This window comes from Vanessa cardui, chromosome 6 (assembly GCF_905220365.1).
Source record: "Vanessa cardui chromosome 6, ilVanCard2.1, whole genome shotgun sequence".
In the NCBI taxonomy this organism is placed as follows: Eukaryota; Metazoa; Arthropoda; class Insecta; order Lepidoptera; family Nymphalidae; genus Vanessa; species Vanessa cardui.
In genome coordinates this window covers 5,158,238-5,178,617 of record NC_061128.1, presented here as the reverse complement: position 1 = coordinate 5,178,617, position 20,380 = coordinate 5,158,238, and the positions used below count along the sequence as shown (strand labels likewise).

Below are 20,380 nucleotides of genomic sequence, written 5' to 3'. Positions count from 1 at the left end.
CCAGTGAGACATTATTCATTATAATATCAATATTTTTAAACATATAAGATTTTAAATTAACATGGTTGTTTTTATAACTAAAGGTATTAATTTCGGGATATTTACCATGTTTTTTATTTTTGTTCGGTGGAGCCCGATATTTCGACATTATCTACGAATGTCTTGCTAACGAGACTGACCTAGATAATGTCGAAAGATCGAACTCCACTGACCAAAAAAAAAAAAAAAACATGGTAAATATCCCGAAATTAATACCTTTAGTAATTTTAAACATATTCCATGTCATCAAATAATTTTAGATAAAAAGTAACAACTAGAAATAATATATGATACGCATAGATTATGGTATACATATAGCTTTATTGGAATATACAGCAATCATGTACATAAAAAGTATTACGTTACTGCCGAACGTAAAGACGCAATTTCAAATCCCTCATTACATTCTGCTCTTCATCATCAATTACTTGTGACACGACAGTTATTATGTGGACGTAAAATTGATAGAACGTTAAACATATCATATACTTAGTAAGAAGATTCTGTTATTAATTACGAATAATTTTGTCACCGACTTCAATATATAGGATCTCGTTATAATGCAAGACTTTATAGTGGATCAGCTACTGATGCTCATCAGTTATTCTCATTTGGTGAGCGAGCAAGTTACACAAGCGAGAGGTAACATCTAAGGTAACATTGGTGGACTACATTTTATTACAGGTTAAGGAGTCATGTAATAAATATCGTGTATTATAAAATTAAAAACAAATTATTCGAAATATGTCTAATTATTAAAATAAAAAAGGAATTGAGTTGAGTAAATATAAAATTAAAATGTGTGTATAAAAATGCTTAAATTTTTTTGGGAAATCTGCAAGTCGCGTGTTTACCAACCTACATTGGATAATTTGATGCAATCTCCAAAAGGAAAGTGTTTTATTAAATAAATTCATACATTCAATTTTCAACCGACTCCAAATATAACAATAATTGTACCTAACTACATTATATTAGTAAATCGACTTTTAAGTAGTCTAATATTTTTCATTTCATTCTAATTAGGAGAACTCTAAGAAATAATTGGAATATGTTTTTATATTTTTTTTCCTTATTAGTGCATATTACTTGATTTTGAAATAGTATTTGTTTGAAGTTTTTCTTTTTGCAAAAAGTTTGATTTATGTTAAGTTTCAGGGCAAGTTTTCTTCAGGTTTGTATAATAATAATATGCGCTTTATATATGCGCGTGTACCTTACACGTCCATTATTTTCTTTTTTGGAATATTTAAAAAAATATACTGATGCCCTGTCAGACAGGGCGTCATTAAATTATAACATAACGTGACTTATTGACATGAAATGCATTCGTCTTTGACTTCATGAAAAGTAACTTAAATCTATTTTGCTTTATAATTTCAAACGTAACGAGAAAATTTATTACCCTTCTTTCAGTACATTGTGCCCACAGAGAAATGTGTGATTGCCATACTCAAAGTATACCGAGAAGAAGCTTAATTACAGTTATAATAAAACAAACAAACAGTAGTCTTCAGTATTGTTGTGTCGTAGTATAAAGAATGAGGTTGAGCCTATGTAATTATAGGCTCAAGGGTCATCTTAGTTGCCTCGGTTTCTAGCGAATTAGTGAAGGATGGAAAGAAGGTATGAATAAACCTTTAAAGAGCATACACTTTGCCTCAAGATAATCGGGATTGGGGTTGGGGGGGAGGGGGAAATGGTGCTAGTATTTTCGCCACCATTGCACTTATTCATTACTTACATATGTAGTATCTATTTTTAATTTTCATTTATATTTAAGGAATCTCTAAATGTAAACAATTCTTTTAGGAACTGTAGTAAATGTAATTGAAAGTCTGTTATTAATGGTTTAAATTTATTTATTTTGAGTAATTAATTACAATTGTATCTTTATTTAATAATGATGCTTCGGAACAATATGATGAGTGTCGTATTTCACATCAGCATGGAATCTGTGAAAAAATACAAATTAGTTGTATAAAAAAATATCTTCTAAACGCCAGCTATGCTATAAAATCTATAAAGCTATAGCATGCTATAAATTTAATATTTCCACACCCGGTGTGGTGGTCACCGTGGTAGTGCACGGTCCTCTCGGAGCCGTCCGGTTGGTGCAGCGAGTACACGCCCTTCACCACGTCGCCGTCGCGACTCTCGTGCTGAGACTTCATGTCACCCGTGTGGTGATCCACCACTTTGTAGTCGAAGGTGTACTTGGGGTGTGTCTGAAATTTATAAAAGTAGAATAATTTGTGATCAATAATCAGTCAATTTTTTTTTCGGTTTTACGTTCTTTTAAGTGGTAACTTTTCTGTTTATTAAATGATATTATTTTATTGAAATAAAGATATCATACGTAATAATCGTGACCATGTCCGTGTAAGTCCACTATTTCTGGATGTCCATCATGACGTGAGATGTGATTAGACGAATAAGCCAGCCCGTGGCCATGATCGTAATCAAATTGAGCCATCGCTACTGCGAGAACCGCAGCTAAGTATAAAGCCTAAAAATAAATTTGGATATGGTAAAATACTGGTCAAAAATATTTGAATAAAAAAAGTATTTAAAAAAAAATGTACCTGAGAGTACATTGTCTATTGTTTGAACGTAATTCTAAACTGATACCTGTCAGAACAAATTGACGTCTTATATATCGATATTTATTGCGTGCATGGCGATTTCATTTTAAATTGTTATATTAGATTCGGTTAACTTTTATTAGTTTAAGATCTGACACAATGATGTGTATAGCACTTGCAAACTACCATTACACTGTAATACCATATACACTTGCGAATTGGGTGTCGCTTATTTTCATAACTTCCATAACAGCACTTCATTGTAGGTATCTGCTGGTCTTGACTATATAGTAGCCTGAGTGAGGTTTGAGGTGAGTGACTTTATTACCATAAAGTCGTACTCACTCAGGCATAATTATTTATTAAATATTAGTTGATGGGTTTTTTATGGTATAGGTTAGCGGACGAGCATATGGGCCACCTGATGGTAAGTGGTCACCATCACCCATAGACAATGACGCTGTAAGAAATATTAACTATTCTTTACATCCCACCAACCTTGGGAACTAAGATGTTATGTCCCTTAGGCCTGTAGTTACACTGGCTCACTCACCCTTCAAACCGGAACACAACAGTACTGAGTACTGTTATTTGGCGGAAGAATAACTGATGAGTGGGTGGTACCTACCCAGACGGGCTAGCACAAAGCCCTACCACCAAGTGACACAGTATTACGTGTAGGTCTCGGTTTAAGCGCGATGTTTTCCTTGGAAGGTACGACGTTTTCGATTAATCGATATTCGAATAACTAATAGAATTTATCGTAAATTTTATATTTACTGCTCTGTAAAATTCAGATAATTTTATTAACAGAATGCAATAAAACGTATAAGACAAAAATAAACTGAGTATACTTTAATACTTTCCTGTCACTTTTTAAAACTAAAATACAATTAAGTAATTTTATTTTGTATATCTGTTTTCATTTTAAAGTATTTTTGCTACTGAAAAGTAGATTCGGATCATATTCAAAACTCATCATAAGTTATATATTTATATGGCATGTATATATTTTATTTTAGGTAGTGAACTGGCAAATAGGTTACTTGTCGGTATGTGGATACCCGTAGATATTGTTCCTAAAATATTAAACAATCTGCATCACTAGCTTTCGGAATGAAGATATTATGTTCCTTCTAATTGTAGTTATACTATCTCTGTCACTTTAACCGTAAAACAATCCGACAAGTATTCCGTTTTAGCGGAATAATATCTGATGAGTAAGTAGGTGCTACTTACTTACCCAGATGGATCTGAACAAATCCGACCAACACGTTCCAACCATTTAGCATCCTCGATAAGCTTACGTGTATGCAGCACATACATATATGTGTAGATAATAAGCTAGGGACGTATCTTTATGACGAAACAACTGAGATGAGAAGTCCTTACGACGTAACAGAGCGGCTTACCGATAATGGGACCGAGTTGAATACATCGCTGATAATACAATTATAATGTAACATACATTTAAACATTTATAGAATTGTATTCAGTATCTGTCATAAGTATTGTAGAGAAGACGAAGGTCCTTCAAATAAATCATCCTTATATATTTGAAAATGCAACTCTTCAACGGTAATGTAAAAACTTTTTCAAACTTTTAGTAAAATTCATAATTAAGAAAACACAATTTAAAAACAATGTCATCTTATACTATTATCATGAATTTATCAATTTCGTTATTTATTTGGTGTTATAAGTTACTACGTATTTCTTTTTTAATAGTTATTTTTGAATGTTTAAAAAATGCTACCGTTTTTAGTTAATAGTTTTACTATTACATATCAATTGGCAATTAATATTCGACTAAAAGTAATTAATCGAAACAATAACCGTAGCTAATATTAAGACAGTTAAATTTATTTTATTGACTGTTCCACTATTAGTTTCGATCGTTACGGGAAATATAAAAGCTTGAACATATTTTTTAAGAATATCAGTCTCTTGCTATCTTTTCAGCATTATTTCCACTGGAAATATGTTGTCTCAGGTATTTATGTAATACTCTATTTTTATGTGTAATGTGTAATGTGTGTTTATGTAATACTCTATGTTTAACAGCCTGTAAATTACCCACTGCTGGGCTAAGCCCTTCTCTCCCTTTGAGGAGAAGGTTTGGAGCATATTCCTTTAAGCTGCTCCAATGCGGGTTGGTGGATATATATATGTAACAAAATTTCTATGAAATTAGTCACATGCAGGTTTCCTCACGATGTTTTCCTTCACTGCCGATCATGAGATGGATTACAAACACAAATTAGCAGAGGTGAAATTTGGTGTTTTTTGCCTGGGTTTGAACTCGTAAAGATTGGTTAAGATGCACGCGTTCTAACCACTGGGTCATCTCAGCTCACATATATTGTTAGATGTTTAAATTATTATTTTTAAGATAATCCTGTAGATAGAAAATATAAATGTTATTATATTACAGGTATTGTGTTTCTTTGCCGTCGTCGCTGTCGCCGTAGCCCAGTACGGCTACGGGCACGGAGCAGCGTACTCGTCACAGCACATCTCTCGCCATGACGGACATCCCGAAATCGTCAACGTTCACGGTCATCATGACTACTATGTAATTATAATAATTTGTTTATTTAGTAGTATATTTTTACAAATTTTGCTATCAAATCTCTATTGATATTCAATTTTTTGTTAATGATCAGACACACCCTAAGTACACGTTTGACTACAAAGTGGAGGATCACCACACGGGTGACATGAAGTCTCAGCACGAGAGTCGCGACGGTGACGTGGTGAAGGGCGTGTACTCGCTGCACCAACCGGACGGCTCCGAGAGGACCGTGCACTACCACGGTGACCACCACACCGGGTGAGAAACAGCACTTAAATTCATCGAGATGTGCTCTGTTTTATTAAATATGAAAATGAAAATATTTGTTATTCGTGTACACTGCTATGGCACTTCCGAATCGTCATAACACATATCGAAATTGCATAAACAGGTTTAGCCTGTACGGATCGTGAAGGTCCATAGAGACGCTATAGTAATTCTTTTTTCAAAAGGATTTAAATACAATTAAATTTATGCCCATCATTGGGATTCTGTAAGAATTAAATTCGTTACTCATTGTTGTAATGTGCGCATCAGACTTAAGGGGTACGCTATTTAAATACATGTATGTTATAAATTTTATAATATTTGTACTCTATGAAGTACATTACATTCTGATATTTCAAACTCGTGTTTTGCGAGTGACTTTCGAGTTACAGAATACCTCTGTATGTAAATCGAAGAATATGAATTCTAAGCTTTTTTTTATCTATGCATTGTTGTATTGTCCTATGAACCAATATTTTTAATATTCTAAATTTAAATTAGTTATGTAACAAATCATAAAGTGAGGCTTTAAAAATCATGTATTTATGTATTCTCTTAAAGTTTTGTAAAAGTATATTTCGAGTTTTATGATATACATATATAAAATCATATTATTTTCCACATTACAGATTCCACGCCGATGTGAAATATGACACTCATCACATTATCCCGAAGTACCATTACTAATTCGAGATATTTGTACGTCTGACATGTAAATAAAGTTTACCACAATAAATCATTTCTCATAAATACAGTTTTATTTATACCATGGGCCTAAAATGCTTACGTAAATGCTGCAATGAAAAAGTTAACAGGATGTAAAGTGTTATTTAAGATAATAATTAAGTCATAATTATTTTACGAGTGCATTTAAGCTTGATGAGACTTCATATTGTGATAACATTAAAGGATTTTTTTGGGAAAATTTTATATGTAATAAGTTCCATTCCTTTTATCGAGAATTCGCCATCAATCGTGGTAAATAAGAAGATATTTTGGTCTAAAATTATTTCTCTTCAAACCAATATAGTTATTTAAAGTATAACAGAGAAGTAACCGAGATGGACATGGTCAACGAACAAAAATATCTCTTAACTTAACACTATATTAATACACTATTCATTAATTTACTAATATGACTATTAAAAACACATCAGCTTCTTTAATAACCTTACTTAATTGATAAATTTTGTAAAATACAACTAATTTTAATAAAAATCTGCCGCATGTCTATCCCGCATTTGATGAGCGGGCTGAAGTAAGCTCCAAATCTTCTCCTTAAAGGGATAGATTGCCTTGCGGCTAAAGCATGCTGTGGGTTATTTTTATTTTATACCTGGCATTTTAATATATATACACTGAGAGGTGATGACAACTTATCACCAAATCATTAAACCAACTGTTATATTATATATTATTTTAATAATATAATAAAGAAAAAACAAGTACTTACTAACCTAAGTGTTATTAGCAATAATTTGGAATGTGTTAAAAAATACAATAAAACGTCATAATTATTATAAAGCTACTGAGGAAATATATAAATAATTGAAAGTGTACTTTTTAATACATAAAGTGTACAACCAAATAACTGGTTTAAAGATGTAATTATTCGTGTAATACTGAAAGTAGGTTTATATTCGAGTAATGCGATAATATTGTGCATTATTACGAGATCCTATGTGATGTTCTCGATACTGGTATATAAGAGTAAAAATGTATCATTATTTAACAGTTATCATTTAATTCTTAATAAGTCAACAACAATGATGTCCTTCAAGGTAAAGCTATTTTTTACATAACCAATTTATAATTATAACAACATTGCTTTATTATTTTTACTTTTATTTTTAACATGTAACATAACGATAGTATTTAAGCTGGAAACGATTAATTATTATTCGAATTACAGTCAACATTCCGAGCTTGTGATAGCTTTGTATGTAAAATAATATTTTCAAATTACTTACTGATATTTAATTAATATATATCTCAATTTATTTATATATTGAGGTAAAACGTATATTATTTTTTATTGTAGATTTTATTAGTTGCGGTTGCGACTGCAGTTGCGTCTGCGCAGCTGAACGGATACGGACATGACAGCGCTCATAGCAGCGGTCATGCTCTCTCCTCTCAAAACATCGTGCAGCATCAGAGTCATGCGCATGCGCAATCACACCAACCAACCGCAGTCTATGCCGATCATGATTCACACCAAGATCATTATGTACGGACTTAATTTAACTTCTTTAAGGAATTGATTGGGTAATTTATAAATAAAATTAATTGGATATATACTGTTTTGCAGTCTCCTCCACATTACGGTTTCGAATACAGCGTACAAGATTCGCACACAGGAGACATCAAATCCCAGCATGAGACACGAGAGGGCGACGCGGTGCACGGTTTTTACAGTCTTTATGAACCTGACGGTACCATTCGTCGCGTAGAATATACCGCCGATAAGCACAGCGGGTGAGACGCAATAACTATGAAAATAATTAATATTGCTACCTAAATGTTATAGACAAATTAGTGAAATTACTTTTATACATTATAAGCGAGCGACCCGCAACGGCTTCGCACGGGTACTTGTTTATCGTTATATAATGACCAAATTACATAAAATCATGATAACTTATAGCCTATATGTTATTCTAAAGTATAACCTATATATACTACTGTAAAATTTCATACAAATCCGTTCAGTAGTTATTTCGTGAAAGAGTAACGAAAAACATTCATACATCCTCACAAACTTTCGCATTTATAAGTGTACTTGCTACCGAGTGATCAAGTATTATCCTAAGAGAGCATGTAAATGATTATTAAGGCGATAATTATTTTATCCTATTAATGAATTATTAATTAAGTATTTATATATTTTAGGTTCAACGCAATTATACACCGAACATGGCAACCTGGACATGAAGTGTCCGCTCAACATCACTAGTGCTGTCTAATGTAATTTATTGTTAGTAATTATATAATAAGCATATTTTTATTGATAATTCATTGTTGTTGTTTTTTAAATGTGTAATATTAATATTAAAAATCTTAAAAAGTTATGTTTTTGTATAATTATTTGTACCCTTACTAATACTTTATGACTAAGTAATTACCAAGAGTAATGTTTTTTCTGTCTGTTTAGACTTCATAATTATTCAAATTTTGGTGGAGTGACGATCTCCAAAAAAATTTAATTGCCAGTATCATAATTTGAGCACTAGGTCAATGACTAATAATAATGACTGACTATAGTCATGTCTTTCCATCATTGCTTTAAAAATTGGTATTCACCTCGATTATAATTATAAGTATTTCATACATAAACTTGATTATTGCAGTCGACCATTTTTTTATATTATTCACAGTGGCCGAAATAATCTAGGACAATTTTCATTTTTATTATTAAAAATTAAGAAATAACTTTAATGCCTTTATATAATTTTAAGTAGTGTACGTAATTACTCACGCACGTAATTTATTTTCCACAGATATAAGGACTGTAAATAATATTAACAAGTTGATGAGGACCATGCCTGATTTACGAGTAGTTACAATAAGCTCATTTACGCTTAAAATAACAACAGAACAATCATATTATTAATTATAAATGATGAATAATATCATTATAGCAATATCATTTATAATATTACAGTTTGTTTGTTTTACTTATTACTCAAAGGACCAATAAAAATATATATACTTTTAATTGTATGAAAAATATTAATGATTGTATGAGACAATGTGATGTACTATGAGAATAGCATTGGAACAAACACACTTGACAACAAACAACTTGTTACTCCTGTTACTCGACTCCATGGAGTCGTTAACCCTTTGTGGGGCAAAATAAAAATAGAAAGCATTTAAAATGTTACTATACAATTAGTAAGTTAATGATTTAGAGCACACCTTGGAAATGAAACGATCGCCTCTTGGTTGTAAGTGTTATAAAAGGGGTGGAAAAACTCATCATCATCATCACCAGCCCATTCCCGTCCACGGGCAGACATAGGCCTCTCCAAGTGCACGCCACTGTGATCGTTCTCCGGCTACTCGCATCCAGCTTCTGCCTGCCGCCTTGCGTAAATCGTCACTACACTGTGCCTGAGGACGTCCTACACTACAATTGCCGAGACGTGGTCTCCTCACTAGAACGCGTTTCGCAACGGTTGTCGGTTCTGCGACAAATATGACTAGCCCACTGCCAATTCAAATTCTGCTGACTAATCCGATGACTTTGGTTCTTTGACGGATCACCTGATTTTTGATGCGATCCCTCAACTAAAATTACTTCTATCATAAGATTAATTGTTATTTTATACCAAAAACCAATAATAATATAGTTATTAATAAGTAATAATTTATTTTGTACGACATTAAAAACTATTTATAATTATAAATAAGATAAAGAAATAAGAAATAAAACTTTTCACACGCAAACATTAGTACACGCACCTTGTTTTAAATATTTCGCATTCTAAGCTGCAAGTGGATATTTTGTAAATGGGTTTATAATATGTTTTTGTTATTTCTACATTGTTATGACAATTTAAGACATGATCTGACTATTCGACGATTTGTTCCAATAGTTAATGTGGATATAAAACATGCGAACGATATATTTTTCGTATCAGTTTACTGTACAACTTTGTCACAACATGTTTTCTAAGGTAGTATAATTTTAAAAAGAAAATATCTTTAATTTTTTCTGATCAATTTTTTTTTAATTTTAATTATGTTCCAATTTCAAAAGGTCGCGATTTTCCTGGCTGTTGTCGCTGTTGCTGTAGCGCAATACGGCTATGAGCACGGAGCAGCTTACTCGTCTCAGCACATCTCACGTCACGATGGACATCCTGACATAGTAAACGTGCACGATCATCATACGGATTACTATGTAATTATTAATATATTTTTAAACCAATTTTATTTTTAGCAAGAAAATATCAAAATGACATAACTTACATATGTATTTTAATCTCGTATTTTAAAAATCATGGATTACTTTATATACATTTCTAGTGGTTTTTTTTTGACGATGTTGTTTACGATTTTCACCAAATTATTTTATTTTATGTCAGACACACCCCAAGTATACGTTCGACTACAAAGTGGTGGATCACCACACGGGTGACATGAAGTCTCAACACGAGAGTCGCGACGGCGACGTGGTGAAGGGCGTGTACTCGCTGCACCAACCCGACGGCTCCGAGAGGACCGTGCACTACCACGGTGACCACCACACCGGGTGAGGAAAAACCGACAATTAAAAACATCAAATTAAATACATTCGACATAATTTTATATTTATATTTTATAGTACAGACTAAAATATAATTACTTTGTAATTTTTTGCAGATTTCATGCTGATGTGAAATACGACACTCATCATATTGTTCCGAAGCATCATTATTAATTGAAGTCATGATCTAATTAACCTGATGTTGTAAATAAATAAATTTGGAATATTCATAAATGAATTTTATTTACTTTTATTGCTTTCATTATTTATAGTCTTTAATACTTATTTATAAATTTATTAAACAACATGAATACTTATTTATACTTATGTTTTCTACAGAGCTTTACTGTTCTCTAAGGATTATTATAAAAGTATAAAGTCTAAAGCTGTTTACAATTTCATTTAAGTTTTAATTTTTCAATATTTATTTACTCTGATGATAAAAAATAAACAACAAGGTATCAGTAAGGTTTATAAGAGTCATATTATTGTATAGAAAGATTGTAGATAATAGGCAAGGGCTTTCTTTTCTACGAGCTTCTTATTTTTTCTTCTCGGTAGAGTTTACATTTCAAACTTTAACTTAAGTAAATATTGTTTGGTAACGTGACAACTAAAAAGTGTTTGTTAAAGCATATAATATAAACAAATCATATTTTAATTTTGATTTTAATGAGCTAATTTATAGCTTTAGACGTCTCGTTTCAAATTGGTGGACAGATGTGTCTCAGAACTTTATTACACCATAATTTTAAATATGTTTTCTTATGAATTATCATTCAGGAGATGAAATAAGATATCAAAATAAGTATAAGTATAAGAGGTGTTTTTTAATGGTATTTATTTTATATTTAAAAAAATATGGTCTAATTTGTTTCGAATAAATGTACTTTTCGACCCAGTTAATAAATATGAGTTCAAGGTTTCTTACTATCAAGGGGTGATTGATTTTTATTTGAAAAGAGTCCCCTGTATATTTTTAAATACACCTTTGATTTTACTTCAATATTTATTATATAACCAATAAAATGTCAATCTGGCTTTTGTTATGATCATAAACAGGGCACTGTCGATCGCACATACGAAGATTTATTTCTCAGCAGTCAGCCTGTACTAATTACAAAAGAGCTTTATGATAACAGCATCTAAAGCAAATTTGAGATGAAAAGAAAAATAAATGTTACCTGTGTGTAATTATTGTTATAGTAAATAACATACATTCTATTAATTATATTGTATTTGCATTTTTTTTAGTAATATAATTATCAAGTGTGCAGAGCTATAGCTGTCAGCGGTAAAATGCTATGATATTTGCTATATCTTAATTTTGGTAAATAATAAATATTTTGTCATAACGAATATTTTGATTTATTTTAGTGGTCAGTTAACAACAACTATCACATTATTTTGTGAAAAATGATGATCTCTAAAGTTGTGGCACCTTAGCTGGGTCACCACGGCGTTACATGAGAGCTGGGAGATACCATTTTTGCTTCAATTTATTTTTTTCTTTTTATGTGAAAACTGCTGCTGTGCTGGGCTAAGGCCTTCTCTCCCTTTGAGGAGAAGGTTTTGGAACATATTCCACCACGATGTTCCAATGCGGGTTGGTGGAATACACCTGTGTCAGAATTTCTATGAAACTAAACACATGCTGGTTTCCTCAGGATGTTTTCCTTCACCGCCGAGCACGAAATGAATTATAAATACAAATTAAGCTCATGAAAATTCAGTGGTGCTTACCTGGGTTTGAACCCGCAATCATCGGTTAAGATGCACGCGTTCTAACTACTGGGACATCTCGGCTATTAAGATTGTGGAAACACACTGTTATTTGGTATAGCAAGAAACATGAATAATTGATTAGCCCATTATGCATTCACAAGCATGGTAAGTACAATAGGATGCTATATCTCTTAGCTTCTGGAATACTCAATATTTGCTAACGATTATCCATAATAACATCTGTTAGAATATATTGTGAAGAGCATAATACAATTATCTTATTCAATTAGTTCATTAATCTAAGCTAATGTTCATTCAGTACTCGACAATAGCTAATAACAAACAAACAATCATATAGTTTGACGAACAGATAAACTCAATTGCATCGTCCCCCCAAACTTTCTTTGGATTCCAAGCCTTTGAGATAATCTTAGTTAGGTATGTTAGCGAAACAAACAAGGCTGTGGAATAGTATTAATAAAACGGGGTAATTAAAAACAAAATTATATATTTAAAAGGTGAATAAATTGTAAAGTATTGCAGGTAGAAACGTTCTAAATAGTTATGATGTCCATTTTAAACAACTAGGTTTTGAATTTGAGAGAAAGTCGATTGTGAAAAAACAAATATATTGCTATGTCTAGTTTCTTTAAAATCTTATTAATTACAAATTTTGCCATAGCTATTGTATCTTTAACGCACTTATTTAAGAATGCTATATTTTAAATGTGACTGAAATTGAGAGAAAAAGTCGAACTCAAAAATTAATTTAATGTCTTTGTCAATTGACCATATCTAATCCAGGGTTAGACATATGTCGCTTAGTGCATTTAGTTACTACATTGTTATTGGTTTCGATCATTAAAGCCAGTATAAAATAATTGACCTGTTCTTGATATGTATCACTTGACTGGTGACTGTTGAGAATCATTCCAGAACAAAAATGTTTTTTAAGGTACGTATATAACATATTTTACTGTTTTACATTTTTTTTTCATTGAATAAATTAATTATAGAAAATATATATAATAAAATAATCATTGTGAAATTACAGGTATTGTGTTTCTTTGCCGTCGTCGCTGTCGCCGTAGCCCAGTACGGCTACGGGCACGGAGCAGCGTACTCGTCACAGCACATCTCTCGTCACGACGGACATCCCGAAATCGTCAATGTTCACGGTCATCATGACTACTATGTAATTACAATAATTTGTTTTTTTTTTTTTTACAAATTTCGCTATCCTATTCTCTATTGATTTTTGTTAATCATCAGACACACCCTAAGTACACGTTCGACTACAAAGTGGAGGATCACCACACGGGTGACATGAAGTCTCAGCACGAGAGTCGCGACGGCGACGTGGTGAAGGGCGTGTACTCACTGCACCAACCGGACGGCTCCGAGAGGACCGTGCACTACCACGGTGACCACCACACCGGGTAAATATGTTATCACTTTTTAAGAAGACGACATATCTTATAATCATGAATATATTACGTATTTTTTTCTTGTTTGTTCTTTGTATTATAGTAATAGATACGATACGTTACATGAACTTTGTATTTAAAATATGTATGAAATTAATTTATGTAAATTTTTCTTTGCAGATTCCATGCCGATGTAAAATACGATACGCATCACATCGTTCCTAAGCACTTTTACTGAGCCTGTGTATATTTATCAATAAACTGTATTACTCTTGAATAATTCTATATTCATTTTAAGCTTCCGTACTTATAATAACGAATAGCTTTAAGATTGATAGAAATATGTTTTGCGATTATATTATATTGGCAACAATGATTACTATATTTTAAGGCAAATACTTAAAATTTAAACTTAAAATTAACAATGCTATAACGAGTAGGTATGCATTATGCAGCTTATTATAAAATTATTTATGATATAGGCAGGAGCACAATTAAATGAGCCTCTTAAAGGTCTTTAAGTTCCTATGTCAATCTATATTTTAGATGAGTCTAAAAGGTAAACGTGACTTACCGGTTATAAAAGGCAGGATAATTGACGGTGACTTGAGTATTTCAAATGTTGTAGAAATATTTTGTTTAGTAAAGCAACTTAAAGAAATCTATGTGACCGTGATCGTGCCCATCTCCGTGGCCATCTCCCCCCTTACAGACCATGTTGGCCATCATAACCAACGATGTGTAGAATTTTGGGATGATGATCGTAACGAAAAACATTCTGTGACGAAGCAAATCTATGGCCGTGATCCGACAGCATAATCATTAGATCCGACAGCCGCAAAGAAAACCATGAAAGAAAGGATCTAAAAAATTTTCAAAAGAATCTTTATTACACATTGAAAAATAATTTAGTTTCAAAATCAAAATATACTTTATTCAAGTGGGCTTTTTCAAGCACTTTTGAATTGTCATATAACAATTAAATGAAGCTACCACCGGTTCGGAAAGAAGATTCTACCGAAGATCCAGCAAGAAACAATTAAAAAAAATACAGTCATTTTAGTTAATACAATTATTTAAATTAATATATCCTGCCTGGAAGTCAACAGGTATTAATTGCAACCTTTTTAATCATATACAAATTTAACTAATCCATATAAATATATCTCTATCAGTTTAATTAATTTGATCATCAAAATACTTTCTTAATATATATATTTTTAAGAGACGTATCTAATCGAAGTGAGTTTATATTTCGAGTTTACTGTATATAAATAAAATGAAAATGACTTTGGAACATATCGTAAAAGTACAATACGTGGTATGTTTAATCATAAATTCCTTTTTTTTTTTGAAACACCAAATTTAAATAGGAGGGCGTAGAACCCTACCTCGATACCGTCGATGATAGTAGCCATTCTAATTTTAGAAAAACCGTCAAAAATATTATGATGCACAAGTGGTTAGAGAAACATAGATAAGTGCACCTGTGTTCTCATTCTGATAATCCAACGGAACGGTTATCCGAAAGGACCGGCAAGAGTCCAATGCCATAACGTGCATTCCAAGCTATAAACAGTACTATATTCCAAGTACTAAGTAGTAGAATTACTTGACTGAATGGATGTGTCGACAAAATTGAAGCGACGAACTGGAGTCTGAGATTAAGACTTTAGAATCAATAGACTAATAATAATTAAGGTCAATAAAATAGATAATTTATATTTGCATATAAATCTTATTAAAAAGAAATACTAATGGTATTATAAATGTATTGTGAGTTTAATAAAATCCACCTAGAGTTCAAAGAATGTAAGGTGAAATGTTAAGAATATCTATAATTTAGAAAAATAATGTAAAGTATTTTTTAATATGTTATGTTATAGGTATATTAATAATATTATTGCTTGCTTGCTTTTAAATTTATACAATAACAAGATTAAATTTATTCCTTAACAACATTAAATGCTTAAATATATACAAATATGAACTAAAACTGCTTGCTTTTGACTTATATCAAAGTAATGATCATGAAATTTGTCAAAATTAAAAAAGTTACGTAACGGTTTTCTTTTTAAAATAGCTTCATGAATTACGAATTAATCAGACTAGAATAATTATAACATAAACCTCGATTTGGAACGAAGTGTGTATTATATAATTTACATAAGCATATTTCATTCAGTAAGTTTTTGTTAAATTATAATAATAATTTATAAATTGTGTTTTTCGCTTTTTATTACGATTTTTCTCTTAGTGATTATGGGACGATTGCTACATAATAAAATTGGTTATGGTCTTATTTTGAAGTACTGCGGCTCCCTCCGGAAAAAGTTATTGGCCGGATAGAGAGCACCGCTATGATTGTATACAACTATAAAAAAAAAAAAAACAAATGTAAAACGTGTAAACAGACGTCGTCAGAGGCAAAGAAAAAATGGTTATACTCATAGTATATAGAGAGTCAGAAGTTTCGAAATTTGTTCGAAATCGAATCGAAATATCCAATAATAAAAATTGAATAAACGCGGAGTTTCGTGTGGGATCCACTAGTTATTTCGTTGATGGTGATTACTTTGTTTCTTAAATATTCATAATAAAACAAACAGATTACAATAGAGAGAGAATTTTATTTACAGAGTTCAATCATGTTTATATAACCCTTCAATATCACTTTATAACAATTGAAACAACAAACAAAGACCAAACACAGCAACGGAAGTAATATTAAATTAGCAAGATTGAAGAAGATATCAATAACAACATTTATACAATAAAATACAAAAATATATCGTTAAAAGATCACAGGACGCTTATCATAAATAATCCTCAACACTTAATGATGATGTTTCGGGGAGTAATGATGGGTCTCGTATTTGACATCGGCGTGGAAGCTGAAATAAATGAAAAGTCTGTTTAATATTATGTTCATATTACCAACAAATAATAATTAGTTAAACTAATTTAAAGCAACTATTTTTTTCCTTTTATAAATATTTTAAGATTTAACAGCTTTCTAACTTTTAATTGTGTTCTTATAGCAATGTAATATTAAGGAATTAAATTCATCAAATAAGTCACTTATACAGTAAGTATATTAGCCTATTTTTATAGCCTTATTTTATAAATTAATCTTTGTCTTAATACCAATAAATAAAATAAGGCAAATGAAACGATCACCTTGAATTATTTGCTCCAATCCAGTGACTTTAACTAATTAATTGATAATATTTAATTATACCTTATTGCATATTTTAGTAATAATACAAAAAGATGATTCTTTGATAACTGCAGGGTTCAATTGTGCAGAGCTACTAGTAAATCAGATGACAGAGACTTACCCAGAGTGGTGATCAGCATTGTAGTGAACATTCCTTTCAGAACCATCAGGTTGGTGAAGAGCGTAGTAACCCTTCACATTGTCACCGTCGCGGCTCTCGTGTTGAGACTTGATGTCGCCGGTATGGTGGTCTTCTACTTTGTATTCGAATTCGTATTTGGGATAGGCCTTAAAACACACCAAGGAGTAACATTAAAAAACCTATTTATTAATCCTTATTAGATATTATAAAACAATGTCGCTTTCCGCTGTCTGTCCCTATGTACATGTCCTTAGATCTTTAAAATTACGGAACGGATTTTGATGCAGTTTTTTTAATAGATAGAGTGATTCGAGAGAAAGGTTTTTGTATATGATACATAGACAATACAGTAAGGAAACACTGAATTATTTTAGAAGTTTCTTATGTAATGTGATTAAACAAATTCTGTAGTATATATATGTATATAGTATCAGTATTGCACCCGTGCGAAGCTGGAGCGAGTCGCTAGTCTAACATAAACTCAAAATCCTTTTTTTATGTAAATTTTAATCACTTACATAGTAATCATAATGGCCATGACCGTGACCATGTTCGTAGCCATGATGACCATGTACGATTTCAGGATGTCCGTCGTGTCGGGAGATGTGCTGCGACGAGTAAGCAGATCCATGTCCGTGGCCATATTCAGCCACGGCAATCGCAACGAGGGCAGCGAGACACAACACCTGTAAATTGAAAATGAGATTTATAAACAGATTTTACTTGGTGGTAGGGCTTTATGCAAGCCCTTCTGGGTCGGTACCACCCACTCATCAGTTATTCTACCGCCAAATAACAGTACTCAGTATTGTTGTGTTCCGGTTTGTAGAGTGAGTGTGCCAGTGTAACTACAGGCACAGAGACATAACATCTTAGTTCCCAAGGTTGGTGGCACATTGACGATGTAAGGAATAGTTAATATTTCTTACAGCGTCATTGTCTATGGGTGATGGTGACTACTTACCATCAGGTGGCTCGTATGCTCATCCGCCAACCTATACCATAAAAAAAAAGATTCATGCTTATCGTCACTTCACTTACACACACACTAGAAATATTGCCACTATAAGATTCGAAAGCTATTCCATCCTTGTATTTGATCAATACGTTTCCAAACATAGGATCTAGGTTACCCTTTAAAAATCACAATAATATAATACATAATTGATTATATGCATTTAAAACTATCAAAATGGGTACATAAAAAGCCTTAAGACCCATTTCAAATAGCGACAATAATCCTATCACTTTAAAAAAACTCACACAATTTGATAATACAATTTCAGAATAAGGATATCAAAATTAAAAGAATAAATAAAATTTATTTACCTTAGCGAACATTTTGATGTAGTTATGTATTGTTCTCGTGTCTAACTCAAGAATTTAACTGATAATGTTTTAACAAAAACTCAAGTTTTATATATCAGCCACAAGGGTAACTAGCGGAGGTTTATTGATTTCACTCAATCTAATTGCTAGTTAAAAATATTGCATTATGTGTTCGCGTATATAGAATTTGCGAGTGTTTCGTAAACTGCTAATGGTTACTGTCCCCGCAATGCTGTCGTTATATTAAGCTACTAGTTGTGCCCGCGACTTAGTATGCGTTTGAATTCAACAAAAAAAATTGTAGCCTGTAGACTTCTTATTATATCAGCTATCTTCCAGTGAAAGTCCCATCAAAATCGGTCCGGCCCTTCCAGAGATTAGTCGGATTAAACAGACAGACAGATAGACAAAAATTGTAGAATTTTTTTTTAAACTTTAGTCATCAAGTAGGCTTTTACAAGACCTTTTGAATCATCATTTTACAATTGAGTGAAGCTATCACTGTGTGTTATTTTGGTATATGTGCCGTGTATAGGTACATATGCATTGAGTAAAAAAAGGGCAACTTTAATATTACAAACGGACGCTCCAATGTTATTATATATATAGATAATAAGTAGTTAGTTAAATTAAAATTAAGAAATATTCTCTTAACGATATTTGTAAGCAAATTCTTTTCAGTTTTAGTAACACATTATCTAACATATTTATCTATAATTTTATGCACCAGTGGTTTTGTTGTGTTTCGTGATCAACTCTATACCTATTAACGATCTTATACAATTATATTATTAACGCTATATAATGATTTAAGTCTATAAACTGATGAACCTTTACGCTTTCTGAATTATTTTTAAAAATTTGTAATTACTTGTTTATTGCTGAATATGTATTGCAAACTAACTAATTTAAGAACTAACGTAACATTATTGAAATATGTATTTCATTAATATTTTTTACAATATTTATTGATAATTAGCTAATAATTCTTAAAATGAATGAAATGGAATTTGATAGTGTATACTCGTATATCCTGTACGTCGGGCAGAATTTGAAACTGTTGCTTGGAATTATTTCATGCTGTGTCAAAATAAGTAAGTAAAAAATAAGTTTGGTACAATAATACACGTCTGTTAACGCATATACTTGTGCACTGTAATATATCCTGCTTAATTAATTGGCCTTCCTTTAGAATGGCTATCATAGTTGTAAATGGTAAGAAGGAAATCATACATAATACATACATGATTTATTCAAATTTATGCGCAGTGTGTTTTGTTTTTTAATATAATAAATAGGACTAAATGTTATCTTTTCTTTTCAAGTCAATTCGTGACCATCTTGATTTAGCCGATACTACGGTGTTATTGGGTATAGAATTGGATTCCAGACTTTAGTGGAGTCCCCATTTATCATCCCTAAAAGGAAGACTCAGCTCCGCAGCATACGCGGTAAGAAAAGTTAGATAACTAACTGATATTGATACCGCTCGTTTAGTATTTTGGTTATTTTCACAGTATGTCCTATATATATTCTATGGCATATTACTTTGGAGTTGTTGAAAAAGAGTATCTACTGAGTTTCTTTTCGGTTCTTCTCGTTAGAATTTACTTTCTGAACCGGTTCTAGCTTCACTTAATTGTTAAATGACGATTCAAAAGTGCTTGTAAAAGCCTACTTAAATAAAGTTTTTGTTTTTATTTTGATTTTGATTTTGTCAGAGTTATAATACTTAGTAATTTACATACATAGACATTTATACCCATAAAAATTGTTATAACACTGTCAACATAAACTGTATATATATTAATTTATAT

General features: G+C 31.6%; 1 protein-coding gene and 1 pseudogene across 1 annotated transcript; one reads left to right on the top strand and one right to left on the bottom strand.

Moving 5' to 3' along the window:
• Window positions 1-1,936: 1,936 nt before the first annotated feature.
• On the bottom strand, window positions 1,937-18,719 carry LOC124530612 (annotated as a pseudogene).
• LOC124530638 (cuticle protein 19-like) lies at window positions 13,326-13,888 on the top strand. Its single transcript, XM_047104873.1, has 3 exons — window positions 13,326-13,400; window positions 13,500-13,640; window positions 13,718-13,888. Exons 1-3 carry the CDS (start codon window positions 13,389-13,391, stop codon window positions 13,886-13,888), a joined length of 324 nt encoding a protein of 107 aa, XP_046960829.1. The 5' UTR covers window positions 13,326-13,388.
• Window positions 18,720-20,380: the final 1,661 nt, after the last annotated feature.